At 73.9% G+C, this 23,343-nt stretch overlaps 5 protein-coding genes across 5 annotated transcripts; 3 read left to right on the forward strand and 2 right to left on the reverse strand.

Moving 5' to 3' along the window:
- Positions 1–1,059: 1,059 nt before the first annotated feature.
- AURANDRAFT_64627 (hypothetical protein) lies at positions 1,060–7,857 on the forward strand (the record flags this gene model as incomplete). Its single annotated transcript, XM_009039300.1, has 3 exons — positions 1,060–2,232; positions 2,396–4,921; positions 5,227–7,857. The coding sequence occupies 3 exons, from the start codon at positions 1,060–1,062 to the stop codon at positions 7,855–7,857; spliced, it is 6,330 nt and encodes a 2,109-aa protein (XP_009037548.1).
- A 1,474-nt stretch (positions 7,858–9,331) lies between these two features.
- On the forward strand, positions 9,332–12,694 carry AURANDRAFT_71750 (expressed protein; the record flags this gene model as incomplete). The annotated part of the gene is made up of 1 exon (XM_009039301.1): positions 9,332–12,694. The coding sequence occupies one exon, from the start codon at positions 9,332–9,334 to the stop codon at positions 12,680–12,682; it is 3,351 nt and encodes a 1,116-aa protein (XP_009037549.1).
- Positions 12,695–14,096: 1,402 nt separating this feature from the next.
- On the reverse strand, positions 14,097–16,655 carry AURANDRAFT_64629 (hypothetical protein; the record flags this gene model as incomplete). Its single annotated transcript, XM_009039524.1, has 1 exon — positions 14,097–16,655. One exon carries the CDS (start codon positions 16,653–16,655, stop codon positions 14,097–14,099), a length of 2,559 nt encoding a protein of 852 aa, XP_009037772.1.
- A 183-nt stretch (positions 16,656–16,838) lies between these two features.
- Positions 16,839–19,311, forward strand: rocD2 (ornithine aminotransferase, rocD2; the record flags this gene model as incomplete). The annotated part of the gene is made up of 1 exon (XM_009039302.1): positions 16,839–18,230. One exon carries the CDS (start codon positions 16,839–16,841, stop codon positions 18,228–18,230), a length of 1,392 nt encoding a protein of 463 aa, XP_009037550.1.
- A 2,431-nt stretch (positions 19,312–21,742) lies between these two features.
- Positions 21,743–23,215, reverse strand: AURANDRAFT_64631 (hypothetical protein; the record flags this gene model as incomplete). Its single annotated transcript, XM_009039523.1, has 1 exon — positions 21,743–23,215. One exon carries the CDS (start codon positions 23,213–23,215, stop codon positions 21,743–21,745), a length of 1,473 nt encoding a protein of 490 aa, XP_009037771.1.
- Positions 23,216–23,343: the final 128 nt, after the last annotated feature.

Raw genomic sequence — 23,343 nt, forward strand, 5'->3', positions numbered from 1 at the left:
GCCGCATTCGGCGCGGCGCCCCCGGCCACCTCGGCGGCGAAGAGCGCCTTGACGCGCGCCTGGAAGCCCGCCGGCGTGAGCACGGCCGGGTCCACGGGCGCCGGCGCGGGCGCGGGCGCCGCGAGCTCGAGCTGCGCGAGGCGCAGCGCTTCCGCCGCCGCGACGTTCGGCGCGGAGCCCCGGGCGACCTCGACGGCGAAGAGCTCGCCGACGCGCGCGCGGAGCCGCGCCGCGTCGTCCGCCGGCGGCGGCGGCGCCTTCTCCTCCTCCATGGGCGCCCCGCCGCGCGACAGCTCCAGCGCGCGCCGCAGGTCGTCGTCGTCGTCGCCGTCCTCGGGCGCCTCCGCCTCCTTGTGCTCCTCCTCCATGGGCGCCCCCCCGCGCGACAGCTCCAGGGCGCGCCGCAGGTCGTCGTCGTCGACGTCCATCGCGTCGTCCTCGGCCACGGGCTCGGCGGCGTCGTCCTTCTCCTCCTCGGCCGCCGCGCGCTTCGCCGCGACCTCGGCGTCGGCCATCGCGAGGCGCGCGTCGACGAGCGCGAGCCCGTCGCCGACGAGCGCGGCCGCAGCCTCGGGTAGGACCTTCAGTTCGCCCTCGTCGACGAATCCGAGCACGGCCAACACGTCCTCGGAGCCGACGAAGCGTTCGCGGAACAGGGCCGACGACGTCTTGAGTCGCCGGTACTTCGCCTCCGTCGGGTGGCTCTGCACCTTGGCCAGCATCTTCCGCACGTGCTCGACGGTCGACGTGTCCGCCGCGAGGAGAGCGGCGGATATGCGCTCCGACGAGCTCACTGTAGCGGCCGAGCCCATCGTGCGGCGCCGCTTCGTGGGTGGCGTGGTGGTATACTTTGTCTGTCGCGACCTCCGCAGCGGCGCAGGAACCAAGGACCTCCGTCGGTCGCGTGTGTACAACGAACGCTCGTGGTGTAGTGCTGAGCCAGGACCAATCTCTCAGCGGCGCCGCGAATGTTGGCCTGCATGATGAATTTCAACACCGCCCGAGCCAGCCCGGGGCAGGATGGCCGCCATCGAGGCCACTACGCCAACGGAGGCCGCAATGTTGCGCGTCGACGCGCGCGCCGCCCGCGCGACCGCCGACGAGGCCATGCTGGCACTGGACCGGCGCGCGGGCCGCGCCGCCGTCGAGATCGCTTCGTTATTCGATCTCGCCGGCGACGCAGCCCGGTTCGCGCGGCCGGGGAACCGCGGCGTCTACGTCGTGGATCTAGACATGCGCGGACGGGCCAACGCGCGCTTCGCGGCCGCGGACGAGGAGGCGACGAGCCCGACGGAGGGCGGCGGTCCGCTCGCGCTGCCCGTGGCGGGCTACTGCGCCGCGCGCGGCGTCGACGCCGCGCGCTTCGCGGGCACGCTGCGGCGCGTCGCGTCCATCGCCGCGCAGCGCTGCTGCCGCACGGCGGAAGCGCGGCGCGCCGCGGCGACGATGGCCATGGCGCCCGAGACGCCCCTCGCGGCCCTGAAGTGCTTCGCGCAGTTCGCGAGCCGGGGCATCGCGCCGAAGCACTGGAACCCGCCCGTGCCCGCCGCCGTCGCGGCGCTGCCGGCGACGGGCGACGGCTTCGGCGACTTCGTCAAGCGCCACGAGCCGTGCGTCGTCAAGGGCTGGGGGCTCGAGGGCCCCTACGCGGCCCTTCTGGAAAAGTTCGGCGACGACGCCTACCTCAAGGAGCGCTGCGGGTCCCGCGAGGTGCCGACGCGGGGCTCGTGGATCGACGTGCTCAGCGGCGAGCGCGTCTTCGCGTCCGCGGCCAACGGCTCCGCGACGCTCGCGGAGGTCCTGGACCAGCGGCGGACGGAGCGCGTGCCGACGCGCTACGCGGCGAAGATCGACCTGGCCAGGACGCTCCCCGAGCTCGCGGCGGACCTCGCGGCCGCGGAGGCGCGGTCGCCGCGCGCGGCGTTTGGCCACTGGTTCGGCGACGCGCAGCCCGTCCACGCCTACGTGGCGCCCGGCGGCGCGGCGACGGCGACGCACGTCGACCCCGCGGAGCAGCTCCTGCTCGTCGTCGGCGGCGCCAAGGCCGTCCGGCTCTTCGCGCCGGGCGCGGCCGCGGCGCTCAAGCCGTCGAACGCGCCGCTCTTCTCCGTCGCCGCGCTCGCGACCGTCGGGCCCCACGCGCCCTTCTCGGCGGCGCCGCCCGCGCCCTTCGTCGACGTCGCGCTGGCCGCGGGCGACGTCCTCTACCTGCCCGCCTTCTGGTGGCACGCGGTCTCCAGCGACGGGCCGTCGACGATCCTCAACTTCTGGCTCGACCCCCACGAGGCGAAGCAGGGCGCGCCGGCCTAAAATGCAGGAGCTCTTGAGCGAGGTAAAGCTGGCGTCACGTTGCATAAAATTTAATTGCCTCGGAGCTCTCGATGGTGGCCGCAAGGTCTCGGCTGCCCCGGCAGTGATCCGCGAGGTCTCGGCTGCCCCGGCAGTGACCCGCTCGTCGGCCGCGCGGCCCGGCTCGCGCGCGCCGGCGCCGCCCGGCGCCATGGAGACGGACCCGCGGTTGGCGCGCTTCTACAAGGACGTGACGCCCCGCAAGCGGCTGCGCACGGCCGTGGACTTCGTCCGCACCTGCGGCGACGCGGCGCACGAGTGCGAGTTCCTGACGGAGAACGCCTGGCGCATCATCGAGACGTGCTTCGAGACCGTGGAGCAGTACGAGCGCATGACGTCGGGCGAGTGGGAACAGGACGCGCCGAAGGCGCGGCCCATCGCGTTCGCGAAACGCGTGCTCCGCGGCGAGAAGGTCATCGAGGAGCGCGACTGGTCCGACGTCTTCTTCCTCGTGCGGCGTGTCATCGAGGCGTCGGCCGCCGCGGGGGTGACTGACGAGATGGACGCGCTAGCAGCGCTCGCCGCGAGCGCGGCGCCGCGGCGCTCCGGCGACGGCGACGAGCCCGCGGCCGACGAGCCGGCGGCCTCCGACGGCTGCGACGACGACCCGCTGCCCGCGCGCGCCACCGTCGGCGACCGGTTGCGGCGCGCGAGCGGCGGGCTCTTCTCCTTCGGGTCCAACGTGAAGAAGAAGGTGCTGAGCCTCTCGCCGTCCGCGCGGATCCTGCTCCTCTGCCGCAAGGTCCTGCACCCGGACGCGGCGACGGCCGCGCGGCTCGAGGGCGTGCGCCTGCTCCTCCAGCTCGCCGAGGGCCTCCTCGAGCGCGCCGCCGCGAGCTGGTGCGTCGGCGGCTCCGCGGCGGAGCAGGTCCGCTGCACGGAGCTGCTCGAGGCCGCGCTCGGCGGCGAGCGCGCGGAGGCGGCCGAGTGGGCCGACGGCGAGGCGTCGGCCGCGGCCTTCGCGGGCCATCGCTGGACGGGGCAGAAGACGCCGGCGGAGACGCGGCTGGCCCTCGTCGAGGAGTTCCTCAAGTACTCGCTCGGGTCGTCGCTGCCCGCGCGCGCGGCCGACGACCGCGCGGCGCGGCGCGCGAGCGGCCAGGCGGGCCGCGGCGGCGACCGCGCGAGCTCGCTGCGCGCGGGCTACGGCGACAGCGTCCTGAGCCCGGGCGCGTCCAAGGACGGCGAGGCGCCGGCCGCGCGCGCGGCGGCGGACGCGCGGCGCCGGCGCCGCTTCGGCCACTGGGCGGACGTCGTCGCGGACCTGCTGCCGACGTGGCTCGGCGCCGTCGACGAAGACGACGGGCTCAAGGTCGTCCTCGCGGCCCACGGCTGGCTGCGGCAGGTGCTCGGCGACTCGCTCCTCGCGGACGCCGCGGGCTCGCGCTTCGCGGCGCTCCTGCGCGCGCCGCTCGAGGCGCTCGCGGCGGCCGCCGGCCCCGGCGACGACGCCGACGCGGGCGTCGAGGAGGACTCGGCCTTCGGCGACGCCTGCGTCGAGACCGTCGAGCTGTTCCGCACCTTCGCCGCGGACGCGCGCCGCGTGCCGGGCGGCGCGGCGCTCTCGGACGGTCAGAAGCGCGACGGCGTCCTCGCGCACGCGACCCTCGCCCTCGACGGCGCCTACGCGCCCGCCGTCGCCGCGCGCCTGGCGCCCCACGGCCGCCGGACGCTGGCCGCGCTCGCGCTGGGCCTCGCGGAGGACGCGGCCGTCGTCCTCGCCGCGCGCGACGGCGACGGCGACGGCGGCGACGCGCGCTGGGCCGCGCTCCGCGACAAGGTCCGGCGCGTCGTCGATGTCTACGCCGGCGCGGCCGTGCACCGGCGCGGCTGCCCCCTGGCCCTCGCGGCGACGGCGCCGCTCGCGGTGCGCTGCGCGTTCTGCGTCCTGCTCGCGCGGCCGGGCCCGGAGTCGCGGGACTGGTGCGCGCGCTGGGCCGCGAACCTGGCGAGCGACGGCGCGGGCGTCGACCCGGACGCCGCGGCGCCGGACGACGACGTGGCCGTGCGCGAGACGCTGGGCGGCCACGTCTGCGCGGAGTGGCGCCGCCGCGTCGAGGCCGCGGCCGCGGAGGCGTCGGGCGCGTTGGGCGCCGGCCGCGAGGCGTCCGACGCGTTGGCGCTGGTGGACGCGGCCCTGCGGCTCCTGCCGCCGGCCTGCCTCCGCGGCGCGCCGCCGGCCGCGGCCGAGGCCGCGGCCGCGGGCGCCGCCGGCGCCGCGCGGCTCCTCGCGAGCCGCCCCAAGCCGCGGGACCCGAAGGCCGCACCCCGGACGGGGGGCGCCCTCGACCCGGCGCGCGTCGTCGGCGCCTTGGCCGCCGTCGCGCCCTGGCTCGTCGCCCTCGCGGACGACGGCCGCGCGGGCCGCGGCGCCGCCGCGGGCGCGGCGCTCGGCGCGCTCTGCGACGGCCTCGCCGCGGGGAGCCCCTGGCCCCGGGCCGCGCGGCCCCTGCGGCGGCGCGTCATCGGCCTCGTCGTCGCCGCCGTGGGCCGCGAACTCGACCGCGGCGGCGCCGCGCGCGGCCGCGCGCCCCTGGTCGCCGTCGCGCGGCGCGGCGCGGCCCTCGCCGCGGTTTCGCGGCGCCTCGTCGCGCCCGCCGTCGCCGCGGCGGCGGCCTGCGCCCTCGACGACGCGCCGGGCGCGGCCTGGGCGCGGGGCGACGCCTGCGCGGCCCGGCCGCGTACGCGGCCGCGGCCGCGGCCGACGGGCCCGACGCGCCGGACCTCGGCGCGAAGATCGGCGGCGCCGTCGCGGCCTGCGCCCGCGACGCCGTGCGCGGCGCCGACGCCGCGCTCCTCGCCCGGGCCCTGTCGTCCGCGGCCTCCGTGGTCCGCGTCGCGCTCGCGCCCGCGGCGGCGGCGACGGACGCCGCGCAGGCGACGGCGCTGGGCCTCGCCGTGGCCATCTGCGGCGCGGGCGCCGCGGCGGCGCGCGACGACGCCGGCGGCCTGGGCGAGGTCGGCGAGGCCGCGGCCGCGCGGCGCAAGGCCTGCCGCGGCGTCGCGATCGCCGCGCTCGCGGACGCTTCGGGCTTCGCGCGCGAGCTCCTCGAGCTCGGCGCCGAGGGCGCGGCCGTCGTCGCCGTGCTGCTGCGCTGCGTCCTCGCCAACGGCGCCGCGGCCCTCGCGCGCGCCCTCGAGGACCTGCCGGGCGACGCGCCGGGCGGCCTGGAGTTCGAGCGCGGGTCGTCGTCCGCGAGCCGGCCGCGCGACGCGAGCCGCGCGGGGCTGGGCAAGTGCGACGACTGCGCCGCCGCGGGCCTGCGGGCGCTGGGCGCCTGGCTGCCCCTGCGCGACGCGTCGGGCCTCTGGGAGCCCCTCGAGCGCCGCGCGGCGCTCGCGGTCCTCGACGCGGCGCTCCTCGGCTTGGGCGGCCGCGCGGCGCGCGCGCGGCTGCCCCTCAACGACTTCGCGCTCCACGGCGCGTTGGACGAGGCAAGGCGCAACGCCGAGGACGGCGGCCCGGACGCCGAGGCGCTCGACGCCCTCGCGGCGGCCCTCGACGACGTCCACGACGCGCGCGCGGCCGCGGCGACGCTCTGCCTCCGCGACGAGCGCCGCGCGGCCCTCGTCGGCGCGCTCTGGGACGGCCTGCGGGCCGCCGCGGCCGAGGCCCGCGACGCCCTCGAGAGCCTCCACGCGGGGCCCCGGCCGCCGCCGCGCGCGGCCGCGGCCGCCGCGGCGCCGCGGACCGTCTGCCTCCTGGCGCAGCGCGGCGACGCGGGCGGCCCGCGCTACGTCGTCGCCCTCGCGGCGGCCCCCGGCGAGGACGACGCCGTCGCCCTGGGCCGCGCGTCGACGGCGGCGTCGCGGCGCTGGACCGCGCGGCTCGCGGCCGCGGCCGCGGCGGAGCGCGCGCGGACGCCGCCGCGGCGCGCGCCGACGCCGCCGTCCTTCGCGGCCATTTTGGACGGCGCGGCGGACCCGCCGTCGCCGCCGTCGGCGACGTCCCGCGAGGCGCGCATGGAGAAGTTCCGGCGGGCCGTGCGCATGACGATGACGAAGCCGGAGCGGACGCGGCACCTGAGCGCGGATCTGGATTTGGCGCGCGACGCCGAGGCCGACGGCCTCATCGGCGACCTCTTCGAGGGGACCGACGGCGGCGACGGCGACGGCTCGCCCCGGGGCGACTTCCGGGACCCGCGGCCGGCCGCGACGCTCGCGCGCGAGGAGATCGATTTTCGGGCGGACCTCGCGCGCGACCGCGCGACCGCGGCGCTCGGCCGCCTCGCGTCGGCCGAGGGCCGCGCGCCGCCGGCGGGCGCGGACGCGGCGCCGGACGCGACGCTCGTCGGCCCGCCGGCCGCGGGCGCGACCTTTGCCGTCGAGTCGAACCTGGACGTGCTGGACCTCGTGCTCGGCGACGCGGGCGCGCTTTTGGCCTTCGAGCGCTTCCTCGACGGCGAGTTCGCGGCGGAGGGGCTCCGGTTCCTCGCCGCCGCGGCGCTCCACGACGGCTCGCGGGACGACGCGGCGCGCATCGTCGCGGCCTTCGTCCGCGCGGACGCGGCGAGCCAGGTGAATTTGCCGCAGCGCATCGTCGCGGACGTGGAGCGGCGGTTGCGAGAGGACGACCTCGACGGCCTCTTCGACGACGCCGTGCACGAGTGCCGCGCGCTCGTCGCCAACGACAACCTGCAGCGCTTCCTCGACAAGGCCGGCGCGGACCGGGGCGCGGCGCTCGCGCCGAAGCGCGTCCGCCTCGTCGAGCGGCTCCGCACGGCGCGGCAGCTCGCGCGTGCGAAGCCCGTGGGCGCGTCCCGGCCGCCGCCGCCGTCGCCGTCGGCGGCGGACCTTCGCGCCGCGGCGGCGCCGCGGCCGGAGCGGCCCGCGGCCCGCGCGCCCGCGGCCGCGCTCCTCGTGCACCACTTGGGCCTCGTCGCGCCCGCGCTCGACAACGACGGCGCCGTCGCGCTGGCCGCGGACGTCGCGCACGTCGCCGTCGCGCCCGAGGGCCTCGCCGCGGCGCGCGCCGTGGAAGCGGCGGCCGCGCGGCCGCCGCCCGTCGTCCTCCTCGACGCGCCGCCGGGCGACGCGGCGTTCGCGACGTTCCTCCGCGCGCTCGACGGCCTCGACGGCGCCGCGGCGCGCTTCGCGCTCCCCGGCGACGGCGCCGCGGCGCCGGACGCGGTGGTCCTCTGGGAGCCGCGCGCGCCCGGCGCCGCCGCGCGCGCGGGGGCCGCGGCCGACGGCGCCGGCGCGGCGACGCCGACGCTCCGCGTCCGCGACGTCGGCCGCGGCCTCTACCGCCTCGACGCCACCGGCTTCCCGCCGGCGACGGTGCCGCCGCTCGTCGACGACGTCCTCTGCGGCGCGGACGCGCTCCCGCGCGCCGTCGCGGACCTCGCGGCCGGGCTCCGCGCGCCGCGGCCGGGCGCGGGCCTCGCGCTCGGCGCGCTCGACGCGCCGCGCGAGCCGAGCGACCCGCCCGTGAGCGTCTACGCGGCCCTCGTCCAGCGCGAGGCCCCGAGGCCCGTCGCCGTCATCCCGCCCGGTAAGGCGGTTTAGGGGTTTTAGCGTGTGGCCCGGTCGCTCACGCGGCGACCGCGTCCGTTCGGGGTGTTCAATTAAAATAAAAAATGGGCCGCCCAAAATAAGCGTCCTTGGTGTCCTTCGCATCCTCTCGGGATGGGCTTGGGTCGTGGTCGTAGTTCGCACCACGCTCGGGCACCCTGGGCACGCGCCCTGGGCGTAGGGACTGCGTTCCTGGGAGTGTAGGTTCTCCAGGCACGCGGACATCTGGGATCTACAGCGTACCCAGAGGGCCATAACTGGCCACTACAGCCGCGTATCGCCGTCGCCCGCACACCGCTGGACACGGTAGATCACAACCAAACCCAGGGACATCTCAAACACGGCGTTGGGCCGAAATTATTGCGTATTAAGATTTTTTTTTGCCCTCGGGGCCCAAAATAGAGCTCCCAGCGCGGCAACGCGCGTACCCGTCAGATGCACGACGTGGAGGCCGGTCAGCCCGATCGAGGGCCGATCTCAGTGCATTAGCTCGGGGTCCGACAGCCGGGGCTACAAAATGTGGCGCATCTCGCGCGTGAAAACGTCCACCGAACTTCGTTACGAACGCGTCGAATTTAAAAATACTTCTGGTGCCAAAAACCTATAGCTAGATAGCAAGAGCGACATGGTAGTTGACGGATCCGTCCTGCCAGAGCCAACAACAATTTTTTTTCGACCCAATACAGCCGAGATAGGGCCTCTTCGTGACGCGCGGCGTTTCGAAGACGGGAATTCGTTTTTTTAGACCAGATTTGTGTCCTCATCCGTGAACGAGTACTCTAGCTCGAGCTTTTCGGTCGACTCGGACCTCGGAACCAACTCTTCGACGTCCCACGCGCTGCTTGAGGCGATAAAATCGACTTCCGCGGCGCCGAAACGTGCCCGGAGACGGGAATTCGTTTTTTTAGACCAGTTTTGGGCCCTCGCCCGTGAATGATTGGCTCTGTATCTCGGGGAATCCGGTCGATTCGGACCTCGAGACCGGCACTTTGACGTTGGTCGCGTTTCTTGAGCCGGAAAAATCGATTTCCGTAGCTCCGAAACAGGCTCCGAGCCGCGAACGCGTAATTCTAGACGAGCTCTCGGTGCTCATTCGCGAACGAGTGACTATCGAGCTCGAGGTTTCCGGTCGACTCGGATCCGGGGGCCGGCTCCTCGACATTGGTCGCGTTTCTTGAGCCGGAAAAACTGATCTTCGCCGGCCGGACGCGCGTCGACCGCGCGAACCGCGCCAGCCTGAGGCGTACGTACTCGAGGGGCCAGCAAATAACAGCGGTATGACGATCGTCATTTCGGCCTCTCAGCCCCCCGAGTCACGGTCCGTAATCACCGTTGGGCACTGGTGGCGCGGCATCGTGCATGCTGAGGCTGTCGCTGAAGCACTTGCCACAGCTCCTGCGGCTTCCCGCGCTCTCCGGCAGCCTCGACGCGCGCTCTCCCGCCGCCGAGCAACGTGCCGCGCGCAGCGATGGCGCAAACCACCCTGTATCTGCTGAAGAATCTGGCGACCGACGTGGCGACGCCGATTCCATCGAATACGACGAGCGCGCTCGGGCGGCACGGCGCCGCCGTGCTGCCCCTGCACATCGTCAACGCCCAGGTCTCTCGCCACCAGGCCGATCTCGTGCACGCGCACGGTTCGCTTCTGCTCACGTCGCGCGGCAAGCACGCGACGGCCGTCGTGCGCGGCGGCGTCGTGATCCGCGTCGACGAGCGCGCGCGCGACGTCCGCGCCGGCGACGCGATCGTCCTCTGCGCGGCGCGGCTCCTGGCGGCGCCGGCGGGCCCCGTCGCCTTCGAGGACGGCGACGCGGCGTTCGCCGTCGTGGTCGACGACGGCCGCGCGGCGCGGCGGCGCCGCGAGCCCGCGGACGGCGCGGGCAAGGGCGAGCGGCTCCTCGTCTACTTCTGCGCGGGCCGCGCGTGCCTCGACCACGACGCGCTGCGGTGCCTCGCGCCGCACGAGCTGCGGGGCGTGACCTGTGCGAGCGCGCGCGTCCGCGACCGCCTCGCCCGCGTCGACTACGTGTCGGCCAAGGGCTGCGTCGGGGAAGGGAGACAGCCGCACGCGCCGTTCCCGCACTTTCCGGGCCTCTTCCGCGACTCGGGGCCCGGCGGCCGCGGTGGCCTCTTCCGGCACCAGCTCGCGTCGCTCGCGGCCATGCGGCGCCTCGAGACGCGGCCCGGCGGCTTCGGGACGTTGCGCGGCGGCGTCCTCGGCGACGCGCCGGGCCTCGGCAAGACCGTGACGGTGCTCGCGCTCGCGCTCGCGTCCGCGGGCGAGCTGCCGCAGCCGCCGACGGCGTTCTGGGACGGGGAAGCCGTCGACGCGGCCTTCAAGGCCCTCCGCCATCTCGAGATGGAGCTCCGGCGCGAGATCTTGACGGGCCTGCGGCCGCTCCTCGCGCACCGCGACAGCTTCGCGCGCGGGTCGACGGCCTGGGCCCAGGCCGACGCCCTCCTGCGCGGCGCGACGCCGCCCTTCGACTTCGCGTCGCCGCGCGCGCTCGAGGCGCACCTCCGCGGCGGCGCGGGCAAGCTCGCGCACCTCACGCCCGCGGAGCGCGACGAGGTCCGCCTCGAGTTCGCCTACGGCATGGCCCTCGTGCGCTGCCGCTTAGACAGCAAAAGGCGGTCCGCGCTCTACGGCGCCGCGGGCAAGCGCGCGCTGGCGGAGCGCACCCTCCGGCCGACGGGCGGGACGCTCGTCGTCGTGCCCGACGCGCTCCTGGAGCACTGGAAGCACCAGATCGCCGTCCACGTCGACCTGAAGCAGGTGGCGCCGAGCTTCGGCGACGGGAAAAGCGGCGACGGCTGCTGCTACGTCCACGGCTTCGGCGACGCCGCGACCTGGCGCGGCGGCGCCGCGGGCGGCGCGGCGCCGCTCCGCGTCGGCGGCCGCGTGCCGCGGGCCGACGTGCTCCGGAAATACCTCATCGTCGTCGTACCCTTCTCCGCGTGCCGCCTCGAGGCGCGGCTCGACGCGGAAGAACGCGCCGCCAAGGATCGGAACGTCTTCCGCCACGGCCCGTCGAGCGACGCGACGGCGTCGCCGCTCCTCGCGCTGCGCTGGCTCCGCCTCGTCGTCGACGAGGGCCACGAGCTCGCGGGCGGCCCCGAGGGCGAAAAGAAGTCCAAAACGCGCCCGGCGCAGCGGTCCGACATGGGGCCCGAGGCGTCCGCGTTCGTCGCGGAGATCTTCGCGGAGCGGCGCTGGGTCGTGTCCGGCACGCCGACGACGGGCGACATCGACGACCCGGCGGCGACGACGAAGCACCTGGACCAGCTCCAGAAGCTCATGAAGTGGCTCCGGCACCCGGACTACGGCCTCGACGTCGACCCGCGCCTCGACGGCGCCGCGGCCGCGGCCGCGAGCGCGACGGCGAAGAAAAAGCGCTGGGCCGCCGTCGCCGAGCCCTTCGCGAAGGCGGCCGCGGGCCTCGGCGACGGCGCCGCGGGCGAGGCCGCGCGCGCGGCCGTCGTCGACCTGCTCCGGACCGTCGTCGTCCGCCACCGGAAGGAGGACCTCGAGCTGCCGAAGCCCGTCATCGAGAACGTCGAGATCGAGGTCGAGCCCGTCGCCGGCGAAAGCGACGCGGACTTCCAGTGGCGCGTCGACTGCGCCATGGCGGACCACGTCGCGGAGACGCTGCGGCGGGGGCGCGACGCGGGGAACAATCCGAAGATGGCCGTCTTCTCGCAGCACGAGGGCGACCTCCAGAGCGTCGCCGAGGCGCTCTACGACCGGCTCGGCGCGTCGTCCATCGCCGAGTTCGACGTGCGGCGCCTCGGCCACGCGACGTCGACGCGGGAGTTGGTCCGCTTCCGCTACGACGAGGCGCGCACGCGGACCTGCCCCGTCTGCGGGAGCGAGGAGGACGCGGACGCGAAGCTCTGCGGCCGCGCGCTCATGGAGGTCGAGATCCTCGACGACGCCGTCGCGGACGCGCGGACCGCTGCGTTCTACGCCGATCCTGACGGCGGCGAGCCGAGCGCGGCCGCGCGCGTCTGCGGCAAGCGCGTGCTCGTCGAGCCCGAGCGCATCCTGCACGTCGACGCGGCGGCGGCGCCGGGCGCGCCCGCCGACGGCGCGGCCTACGCGGCCAATTTCAGGAACTGGCGCGTCGGCGACGAGGTCACGGTGACCTTCGCGGAGCGACCGCCCTTCGCGCGGCGGCGGGACGACGCGACCTGGCGACGCTGGGGCAAGGACGACTGCGTCCGGCGCGCCGTCGACCACGGCTTCGACGGCGGCGACTGGTACCTCGGGCCGTTGTGGGACGACGCGGGGCCGCCGCGCCACGGCCCCGTGCGATGTCGGCTGCTCAAGTGGGCGCGCTGCGGCAACTGGCACGGGCGCTGGTTTAGCGGGCCCAAGCTCGACAGAGCGCCCGTGGTCGTGCGCGCGGAGAAGGTGCCCGTGCTCTGCCTCACGCGCGAGGCGAGCCACGGCCTGGACCTGAGCTTCCTCACGCACATCTTCCTCCTCGAGCCCATCCGGGACAGCGCCCTGCTGGAGCAGGTCATCTCGCGCGCGCACCGCGTCGGCGCCGTCGCGCCCGTGCTCGTCCACACGCTCGTGCCTCTCGTGAAGGGCGACGGCGCCGCGCCGCCGGCGTCGCCGCCGGCGTCGCCACGCAAGGCGGAGCGCACGAAGCACTTCATCTGCGACCACTGCTACAAGAGCTTCGCGACCAACGAGGAGGCCGACGACCACATGCTCGTGTGTTCCCGAAACCCGGCGTCGGACGCGCGGCGGTCCGCGCGGTTCACGCTCAACTCGTGCTACGACGAGATCCAGCCGCCGCCGCCCTTTTAACACTGTAAAGCCTTCGCCCGAATTTAAGCGCCTCGACGCGACGGCCAATCCTCGTGACGGTCGAGGACGTGGCGCGATCTCGACGGGGACGCGGTAGGCAGATCACGACCAGTCCGCGTAACGGTCGAGGATGTGCTCGAAGTGCGAGACTTCTATCGGCGCGTACATATCGTTTTCGGCCCTCCACTCGAATTCCATCACTAATCTCGCGGGAATAGTTTCGACGACGCCCGTAATACTGCGGTGGCGGGTCTCCCCCGTCAAACTGATACGTGTGACCGGTTCGGGGGAATTGTCGCTGAAGCTCAGGCCGTTATAGCCTGAATCTCTGCTGATCAAATCGGACGCGTAGCGCAGAGCCAATGTCTCGCAGTTTTCCCCCCCTAGCTCCTGGTCCTCGCGGGGCCAAAAAAGGCCTTCGTAGAGTGCGAAGGACTCGACTCGAATAGAATTTCTTTTGGCAACGATGGACCGGACATACGTCTCTTCCTCCTGCAGTCTAGCCGCCGCTGAAAGAGACGATAGAGGCTTGATGAGATGCATTCCATGGCACACGCGTCGGTCGTCCCCGAGGTTCCACTTCCCGCACTCGATGAGGTCCGCTCCTCTTTGCGGGACCCCGCTCCAGATCTCAAACGCGAATGTGTACTCGGTCAGCGGCGGCGGTGGCGGTAGCATCGCTTCCAGTGAAGGTGGAGGATCATCATACATCAGAGAAAAGCGCTGCTTCGATCGACGGTAAATTCCGCGCCACTCGCGCGAGTCTCGCTGAAGATCGTCGTCAGCGACAAGTCGCAGCATCGGGAACTCCGACAGAGCGAGACTCTGCCAGGCACGGGGTGTGTGGGACGAGACTGCACGCGACGAGATCTCGGACGAGGTCAAAGTTTCGAAGTCGCCGAATGAAAGCACTTTCGCGAGAACGTCCGGCGGGAGGTCGAGCGCGCGCTCGAAGCCGTCTTCCGCGTGCCGCATCACCCGCATCCCGGGACCCAAGGCGATCTTGTTGTTCGCGACCAGCTTGAACGCGCCATTTTTTAGGCCAACAAGTACGGCGACCTCCAAAGTGTCGGCGCCATGGCGCTTAAAATAATTCCAATGGTGTACGCTTTTCTGGGCGCTCACGGCGAGAGCCACGAGCTCGTCACGAGGAAGCACACGACGCCCACCTATCTTGGCTACAACGAGCTCTTCAATCAACACATCCTGCGGGTTTTTAGCCTCACGGCCCTCCGGCGTCGTCCATGGATCAGGTGCCTCCGCCATAGCGCAGTTTTTTGCCAGAGCCGCTTTGCCAGCTTTTGGCGACCCAGGTCATCGACGAGACGCCACCACGGCGTCGAGGCGTGGACGCCGCACCGTACGAACCGACGGTGGTCGCCGTGTTGTCTAGATGATAGTATATCGAGCTGGCTCACGCGAGGTTCTTGTTCTTCGGGGAGCTCGCGGCGATGTGGCGCTCGAACGCGGTCATGGAGCCGCGGATGCTCGCGGTGGGCCCGTCGTCGTCGAAGGGCGAGTCGGGCGCGCGGAGGGGCTCGCTGGCGTCGAACTTGGGCAGGTCGTCGAGGGAGATGGGCGCGAGGCCCGGGGGCGGCGTCGCCGCGGGCGCGTCGGCCTTGCCGAGGTCGAGGAGGTCGTGGTCGCCCGCGCCGTCGTCGAGGTCGTCGTCGAAGCGCGGGGCGGGCCGCGCGACGCGCGCCTGGGCGACGGGGTTCCGCGGGCTCGAGGCCGGCGACGACTGGTCGAAGCCGCCGAGCACGTCCTCGTCGACGGCGTCGTCGTCGTCGGCGATCGTCATGTCGAGCTGGAAGACGTCGTCGTCGGGCGTCAGGGGCGCCGCCTCGGGCGGCGGCGGCAGGCCCAGGGAGCCCGAGCCGTCGTCGCGCCAGTCGTTGAGCGACTGGAGCGCCGCGGCCTTGCGGTCCGCGGGCGACGTCGACGTGCCCACGGCGCACGCGACGGCCTTGGCCGGCGTCGCCGGGTCGCTGTCGCGCTTCGGCGGCGGCGCCTCCCGGTCGACGAAGTTGCGCCGCCGCGCGTGCAGGCCCAGCAGCCGCACGGCGACGAGCAGGAGGACGCAGACGCCGAAGAAGGACCCGAGGTACGCGCCCTCGACCTCGGCGCGCGGCGCGGCCTTCTTGTTCACGTTGCCGCGGTACGTGACCTCGGCGTCGACGGAGTCGACCTCGACGGCGCCGTAGGTCGGCCAGAGCGACGGCTCCGGCGTCTTGGCGCCCGGCGCGAAGACGCGCGCGGGCCGCGGCGTCGGCGCCGGCGTCGCGGGCGGGCGCGCGGGCGTCGGCGCCCGGGACGGCGGCGCCGTGCAGCCGCAGGTGACGCGGCACGCCTCCCAGGCGTAGGTGTCGTCGTCGCCCTTGGCCTCGCAGCGCGAGGGCAGGAGCGCGGCGACCCAGGGGCAGTCCTTCCAGGGCTGGGCCTTCTTGTACCAGTCGTCGCGGTCGGCGCAGGCCGTCGGCGCGGGCACGGGCTGGGTCCAGTCGACGGCGACCTTCTGGCCGAAGGTGCAGTGCTTGCCCACGGAGCACGCGTAGAACGACGTCGAGCCCGCCGCGCCCGCGGCGACCGCGCCGGACGCGTTCGACACGAGCCGGGCGCCGGCGAAGTCGCAGGCCTCCCAGTGGTCGCGGCTCGCCATCTGCTCGACGTTGTGGTCGCCGGTCCACGCGAAGACGAGGCGCCGGTGCGCGTCGACGGCCGTCGTTTTGTCCGAGACCGAGAACTGCGCGACCCAGTCGAGGACGACGGGCGCCGCGGACGGCGCGGCCGTGGGCGGCACGTAGGTCTTCGTGGGCGCTTGCGACGGCGGCGTCGTGCCGCCGCAGGCCTCGACGCCGCAGGACGCGTAGGCGAGCGTGCCGTCCTCGCCGAGCGCGTCGCAGCGCGGCGGGTACGCGGCGACCCAGGCGCAGTCCTTCCAGGGGCTGTTCGCCTTGTGCCACGTCGCCGCCGTCGGCGGCGCCGTCGGCGCGCCGCTCGGCCTGTAGACCGTGGGCCCCGGTGACGGCCGGTAGAACGTCGTCGGGGGCGCGGTCGGCGGGTACTCGTGCGACGGCGCGGGCGACGGCGGCGCGGACGGCGCCGACGGCGCGTAGGACGGCGCGAGCGACGGCGCCTCGGACGTCGGCCGCGGCGACGGCGCGTAGAGCGTCGGCGTCCCCGCGGGCTCGGCCGTCGGCGCGGGCGTCGTCGCGGCCGTCGGCTCGGGCGCCGGCGCGGCCGACGGCGCGTACGCCGTCGGCGCCGGCTGCGCGTACGCCGTCGGCGCCGGCTCCTCGGGCGTCGGCGCCGCGGACGACGGCGAGGGCGACGGGTGCCCGGACGGCTCGGCGGAGGGCGCGGCCGACGGCGCGTAGGTCGTCGACGTCGGCTCCGGGTACGCCGGGGTCGGGCCCGCGGTCGGCGCCTCGGACGGCGCGCGCGACGACGGCGGCGCCGACGGCGCGGGCGACGACGGCGACGCCGACGGCGCGGGCGAAGACGGCGACGCGGACGGCCCGGCGCTCGGGCCCGCCGTCGTCGGCGGCGTCGACGGCGCGCCGCTCGGAACGGCCGTCGTCGGGGCGCCCGAGGGCGCGGCGCTCGTCGGCGCGGCGCTCGGGACGCCGGGAGGCGCCTCGAACGTCACGGCGACCTTCTGCCCCCAGTCGCAGTGCGAGCTCACGGAGCAGGCGTAGTAGGCCGTCTCCCCGTCGTCGCCCGACGCCGTCGCGCCGCTCGACTCGCCGACGAGGGTCGCGCCGGAGAAGTCACAGCTCTCCCAGGCGTCGAAGCTCGCCATCTTCTCGACGTTGTGCCCACCCGTCCCCGTCCAGCTGAAGACGACGTCGCCGGCCGCGGTAAAAGTCTTGTCCTCAACGGAGAACTGCGCGATCCAGTCGAGCTCGACGGCCCGGGCCAACGCCGCGACGAGGATGATGGGTCGGAGAAGCATGGTGGGAGCGCCCAACATGCTAAAAAGCGTTTTGGACAGGGAGAGCGGATACTTTGATGTCACCTTGACGTCGCGGCTTCTACATTGAACCACTGCTTATGAGCTTCCACGAGCTGAACGAGCCGCGCGTCGCAGCGTAACTGAGCAAGCCGAGAGCATAACAACCAGACAGCCGCGTCGCAGCGTACCGGAGAGCAAACCATGCGCCGCCTCGCAATCGCCGGGGTGGTAACAACAGTCGCCGCCTGGTACATCACGCGCCGTCGCCGCCGGCGCCGCAAGCTGCCGCGGCTGCGCACGGCGATTCCCGGCCCGAAATCGCAAGCGCTGATCACGCGCCTCGCGTCGCACGAGTGCCCGGCGATCACGGCGCGGCGCGCGCGGCGCGCGGACGCGCTCGGCGCGGCCGCGACGGACCCCATCGTCTGGGCCTCCGCGTCCGGCGCGATCGTCGTCGACGCGGACGGCAACGAGTTCCTCGACGTCACGAGCGGCTTCGGCGTCGCGAACCTGGGCCACGCGGCGCCCGCGGTCGTCGCCGCGGCGCGGCGCATGCTCGACCGGCCGCTGGTCCACGCCATGGGCGACGCCTTCGCCGACGAATCGCGCGTCGAGCTCCTCGAGGCGCTCGCGTCGTTCCTGCCCGGCTTGCCCAAGGGCATCCTGGGCTGCTCGGGCGCCGACGCGGTCCAGGCGGCGATCAAGACGGCGACGCTCGCGACGGGCCGCGCCGGCGTGCTCGCGTTCGGCGGCGGCTACCACGGCCTCGGCCACGGCGCGCTCGCGGCGACGGCCTACCACGCACCGTCGTTCCGCGCGCCCTTCGAGGCACAGCTCGGCGCGCACGTGACCTTTTCGGAGTTCGGAGGCGCCGTCCCGTCGCTCCGCGACGTCGGCTGCGTGATCGTGGAGCCGATCCAGGGCCGCGGCGGCATCCGCGAGCCGCCGGCGGGCTGGCTCGAGGAGCTCCGCGCCAAGTGCGACGCCGAGGGCGCGCTGCTCGTCTACGACGAGGTCTACTCGGGCTTCGGGCGCACGGGCGCCTGGTTCGCCTTCGAGGCGCTCGGCGCGCCGCCGCCCGACCTCATCTGCCTCGGCAAGGCCATGGCGGGCGGCTTCCCCATCTCCGTGTGCCTCGGCACGCGCGCGGCCATGGACGCCTGGGGCGCGTCGCGCGGCGAGGCGCTCCACACGCAGACGTTCCTCGGCAACCCCCTCGGCTGCGCCATGGCCCGCGCGAGCCTGCGGGAGCTCCGGCGCGTCGACGCGCCGGCGCTCGCGGAGCGACGCGGCGCCGAGCTCCGGGCGCTCCTCGCGGCGCGCGGCCTCGGGCCCGTGCGCGGCCGCGGGCTCATGCTCGCCGTCGACGTGCCGGACCCGCTCCGCGCGATGGCCGGCCTCCTGCGCCGCGGCGTCCTCGCGCTCCCCGTCGGCGAGGGCGCGGACTTCGCCCTCGGGCTCGTGCCGCCGCTCACGATCGACAGCGACCAGCTCGCGTTCGTCGCCGACGCGCTCGCCGCGGAGTTCCCCCGCGAGGCCGGGCCCGCGCGCGAGCTCGCCGTCCCGGAGGAGGACGAGGTCGCGGGGCGGTAAAGGTAAAGCAATGTCGACGGGGTTCGTTCCGCGCGACGCCGGGAGCGAAGGGGATCGAGGAGGAGCGCGACTCCCGGAGGAGCGCGGCGCCCGGAGCGAGGAGGAGCGCGTCGTCGGCCGCGTTTCGGCGACTTTCGCCACAAAGGGGGATCAAAGGGCCTCACAAATCCACACAATCCACACGATGAGAGCCCTCGCGTTGGTGCTGTGCGCCACAGGAGCAACGCCTCCCAATGATCCCAATGAACGAAGAATGAGCGCCTGGGCCGACGCGGAGGGGGAGCGCTCCATCATCTTCGGGCACCACAAGTCGGGCCACACGCTGGGCTTCAAGCTCGCCCAAGCCTTGGCGGAAAAAGGCGGCGGCCCGGTGATCAGGCACGGCGGCCACTGGTTCGGCCAGGGCCTCGACGACGCCGCCGCGCTCGCGGCGTTTCCGCGGCTCGACGCCTACTTTTCGCACCGGTGCCTCACGTGCTTCGAGGGGTCGCTCCGCGCGACGGACCGCGTCGTCAACATCGTGCGCGACCCCTTCGCCGTCGTCGCGTCCGCCTACGCGTACCACAAGCGCGGCTCCGAGCGAGGCGGCTTCCTCTTCCAGCGCGACCTCGGCGAGCGCGGCGGCGAGCTCGCGGCGTTCGTGACGGCCGACGCGACGGCGCGCCGCGGCCTGCCCGTCGCGCTGAGCCGTGACGAGGATTGGGCCGACTACCTCGCGCGGCTCAACACCTCCGCGGGCGTCCGGGCGGCCATGGTCCGGGTCGACGCGTGGGACCTGCCCGAAATGATGGCGAGCGCGCGCGCGACGGCGCCGCGGCCGTCGTTCCACACGGTCTGCCTCGAGCGCTTCATGGGCGACCTCCCCGCCTTCCGGGACGCGGTCGCGGACGTCGCCGCGTGGCTCGGCTTCGACAAGCCCACGACCTTCGCGCGCTTCGACGGACTCCACAACGGCGGCGGCGACCACGCCACGGGCGCCGGGGTCGTGCTTCGAAAGATCGCGCGGCGCCAGGACGCGCGCTTCTTCGACGGCGCCTTTTCGCGCGCGAGCGCGGAGCTCGGCTGCGCCGCGGCGTCGTAAAGACCCTACTTATCCACGCACTCGAGGAGCGCGCGCGCGCCGACGGCGTCGCCGAGCGGGAGCTCCGGATCGTCGAGGGCCCGCTTGTCGCCCGCGGCCTTGCGGACGGCGTAGCGGTCGAGGTCGACGCCGCAGACGTCGGCCCAGTCCAGCAGGTGCCGCGTCGTCGCGTCCGGCGCGAACCGGCGCGTCTTCGTCGCGCCGCCGGGGCACCGGAGCTTGACGGCGACGCCCGCGCCGTCGGCCTCGGGCGGCAGCGCCGCCGCGAGGTCCGCGCGGCGGCGCGCGTCGCCCTCGGCTTTCCGCTCCGCCTCCAGGGCCGCCTCTGCCGCCTCCGCGGCCTTGGCGGCCTTGGCGGCCTGCGTCGCCGCCGCCGCCGCCGCGGCCCGGCGGTCGTCGGCGACGGCCGCGGCGATCGCGCCGCGCTGCTCGCGCTCGAGGTCGAGCTCCGCCTTGGCCTTGACGACCGCGGCGAGCGCGCCCGCGTGCGCGTCCGCGTGGCGCGCGAGCCAGGCGGCGACGGCGAGGGGCGACGACACGGACGTCGGCCGGTAGACGGCCAGCGCCTCGAGTTTTCGGAAGTCGGGCGCCGCGGGCGCGGCGAGCGCGAGGAACGACGCGCGCTTCGGCAGCCCCACGGGCAGCGCCGCGGACGCGAGCGCCGCGCCGCGCGCGTAGGCCGCGTCGCTCGACGCGGCGTCGAGGACGACGACCTTCTGGTCCCGCAGCGATTGGCCGAGCGCGTCGTCGCCGAGGAGCGCGGCGACCGCGGCGGCGCCGTCGGCCGGCGCGCCGGCGACGAGGACGAACGCGCCGCGCTCGAGCGCGCGCTTCGCCGCGCGCGCGGGGCTCGCGACGGCGTCGGGCCACGCCGCCGCGACGCCGCCGTCCTCCTCGACCACCGGAATGTTCGAGCCGCCGCCGAAGCACCACCCCCAGAGCGACCGGACGATCCGGCTCGCGGCCGACGCGGCCGCCGCGAGCACGCGCGCCGGGTCGATCTGGAAGCTGAGGTAGACCTCGCCGTCCAGATCCTCCTCGAGCACCTCGGCCACCTTCATTTTTGCTCTCGGGACGAGCTCCGCGCGGTCGTCGTCGCCGTCGGCGGCCGCCCACTCGTCGCGGCTCACGGACCCGTCGCCGTCGCCGTCGAGCGAGCCCATGACCTCGCTGAGCTCCGCCTCGCTCGGCGCGTCGCCGAGCGACCGCATGGTCGCGCCGAGTTCCTCGCGGCTGATGGAACCATCATCGTTGCGATCGAGCAGGCCGAAGGCGTCGTCCTTGCTCGCGTCCTTCTTCGACCCGCCGCGACAGGTGATGCTTTGCCTCGCACGCGTGATACCGTAGCATCGCGTTGCGAGCGCGAGGACGCACCAGCGGCGCAGCATCGCTGCGGACATCACCATGTTGCACTCGAGCTCGGCGGCGAGGCCGGCATATGTGGCTGGGTTGAATAGAATGCCGAGTTTATGTTGCTGTTGAAGTTTTTGAGTTATTGGCTCTGCGCGCAAGACGACCGTGCCGGCTTTCAGATGCAACAAGAATTTTGCAAATCGGTGGCCATGGCGCCGAGATAGAGCTTGCCAAAGGTGCCCATCACCACTGGCGGAGCCCTCTTTGCCATCGATTTTCTCGAAAGCGTATCACGCCATTCGACTCGGGATCTTAAACAACCCAGCCACATATACTCCGGCATCCACTGCCACATCCCGAGCACACCGCGCCCGCTGCGCCTGCGCCGACGCTCTCGACGCGACAGCCGGCCTCCCGTAGAGCGCGCCACCTGCGCCTGTCGGCGCCGCACTCCTTGATAAGTCGCCGACGCTCTCGACGCCCGCACGACCACCATGGTGCGCATCGCCGACGAGTACATCGGCTGCGCCTGCCGCGTGCAGCAGGAGAACCCGAAGCGGCAAAAGTCGGCGGAGCGCTACGAGAAGTACAAGCACGGGCGCACGCTGCGCGAGGTGCTCGACCTCGGCGCGTCGCGCGCGGACATCGCGCACGACATGGTCCGCGGCTACATCGTCGTCGAGGACCGGGAGGTCCAGAAGGCGATCCTGTCGACGGCGAACGAGTCGGAGCGGCGGCACCTGCCCGCGCACCTCCAGGGCGCGTTGCCGCCGTCGTCGGGCGACCCGCGCGGCCCGCCCGCGCGGCCCGCGCCGCGGCCCAAGTACGCGCCCGCGCCCGCGCGCGCGCCGCCGCCCAAGGCGCCGCCGCGGAAGCTCGCGCCGAACCCCTACGCGCGGCGGCCCGACGACGACGACGACCGCAAGCGGCGGCGCGACGCGGACCTCGGCAACCTCGCGACGGACAAGAACGTGCTCCGGAACCGCGCCGTCGCCTGCAACAAGAAGCGCGCGAAGATCTTCGGCCGTACGGTCGGCAAGGGTCGCCTCCTCCCCGTCTACAACGACGACGTCTAAGTCTAGCGGCTCATGACGAAGCCCTTGCCGCCGGGGAGCTGCTGGACGTTGCCGCGGCCCTCGAAGGGGTTTTGGACGCCCGAGTTCGGGCCGAGGCCGCCGCCGCTGAGGACCGGGTGGCCGCCGCTGATGCCGCCGCCGACGGCCGTCGTGCCGCCGGGCCCCATGGACATGGTCGGCTGCGCGCTCGTGCCGTCGTAGAAGTTGATGCCGCCGCCGTCGCCGCCCTGGTCGTGGTGGTCGTGGCTCGCCTCGCCGTTGGCGTAGGTGTTCGCGCGCCGGAGGCCCAGTCGCGTGTTGGCGAAGTAGAGGGGCTTGGCCTTGGGGGGGATGTAGAAGCCGTTGAGCAGGTTGTCGAGCGACGCCGCGTAGCGCCGCGGGCGGAGCGCGAAGCCCGTGACGTGGGGCGTGTCCGAGAACTTCAAAATGCCCGTCGCGTCGTCGCGCGAATCCACGTAGGCGTCGATCTCGCCGTGGGCGATGACGGCGTCGGCCTCCGAGTAGACGACGAGGAGCGGGACCCACCGCGGGATCGCGTCGCCGCCGAGCGCGTGGCCCTGGACGGGGAACGTCGCGAGCTGCTTGGCCACCTCCGGGTGGTAGCGCGGGTGCTTGGCGTCCGGCGCCTCGTCGTTGGCCTGGCAGACCATGGCCGTCACCGCGCGGACGACCGTCGCGCGGTAGCCGTCCTCCGCCTTGGGCACCTCGGGGCACGAGTCGAGCACGACGAAGGCCCGGCCCTTCAGGGCCTCGGCGAACTGCTCGTCCCGGAAGAGGTGGTTGAGGAAGGCGTAGCCGTTGTTGCTCAACGCGTGGAAGACGACGCGGTCCGCGCCTCTGACGTAGTCCGCGACGTACTCGCGCCGCTCGTCGTAGTCGTCGCCCGGCGACGGCACGTACGTCAGGACGCCGAAGCGCCGGTCGCGCCAGTGGGACGCAAAGGCCGTCAGGAGGTCGACGCGCGCGCCGAAGTAGCCCAGCACGACGGCCTTGGCGGGCTCGTTCCGGTTGCCCGCGATCGCCGTCCGCGACGCGACGTCCGCGCCGCCGGCCGACGCCGCGAGCGCCTTCGACACGCGCGCGACGACGTCCGCGTCGCTCAGGTGCGCGTCGCGCTCCTTGGCCTGCGCGCGCTTCCGCGCGTGGAGCTCCTTCATGAGGGCCACGTTCTCGTCGTCCGGGTCCGCGCAGGGCTTGCGCCCGCCGGCCTTGGGCTTGGCCGCGCCGGCGCCGTGCTTCTCCTCGGACACGCGCAGGCTCTTGGCCGACATCCAGCCCTCGTTGGGCACCGTGATCTTGACGCGCTTGATGTCCTTGTTCTTGTGCTTGATGATCACGTGGCGGTCGACGACGACGAGCGTGCCGCAGGCGAGCTCCGTGACGACCTCGCTCGTCATGCCCTGCGTCTCGCGCACGATGGCGCCGTTCTTGGCCGTGACCTTCATCCAGACCTTTTCGGGAGCGAAGAGGCCCATCTCGTGCTGGTGGGTGGCCTGCCGCGGACACGATGCCGCGCCTCTATCGATGGGTGGAGCCGGGGCAGCACCACGGAACTGTCGGCTATGTATCATCATTGGTTATTGCGATCGTGACGAGGAACCTC

Source organism: Aureococcus anophagefferens, assembly GCF_000186865.1.
Source record: "Aureococcus anophagefferens unplaced genomic scaffold AURANscaffold_11, whole genome shotgun sequence".
In the NCBI taxonomy this organism is placed as follows: Eukaryota; class Pelagophyceae; order Pelagomonadales; family Pelagomonadaceae; genus Aureococcus; species Aureococcus anophagefferens.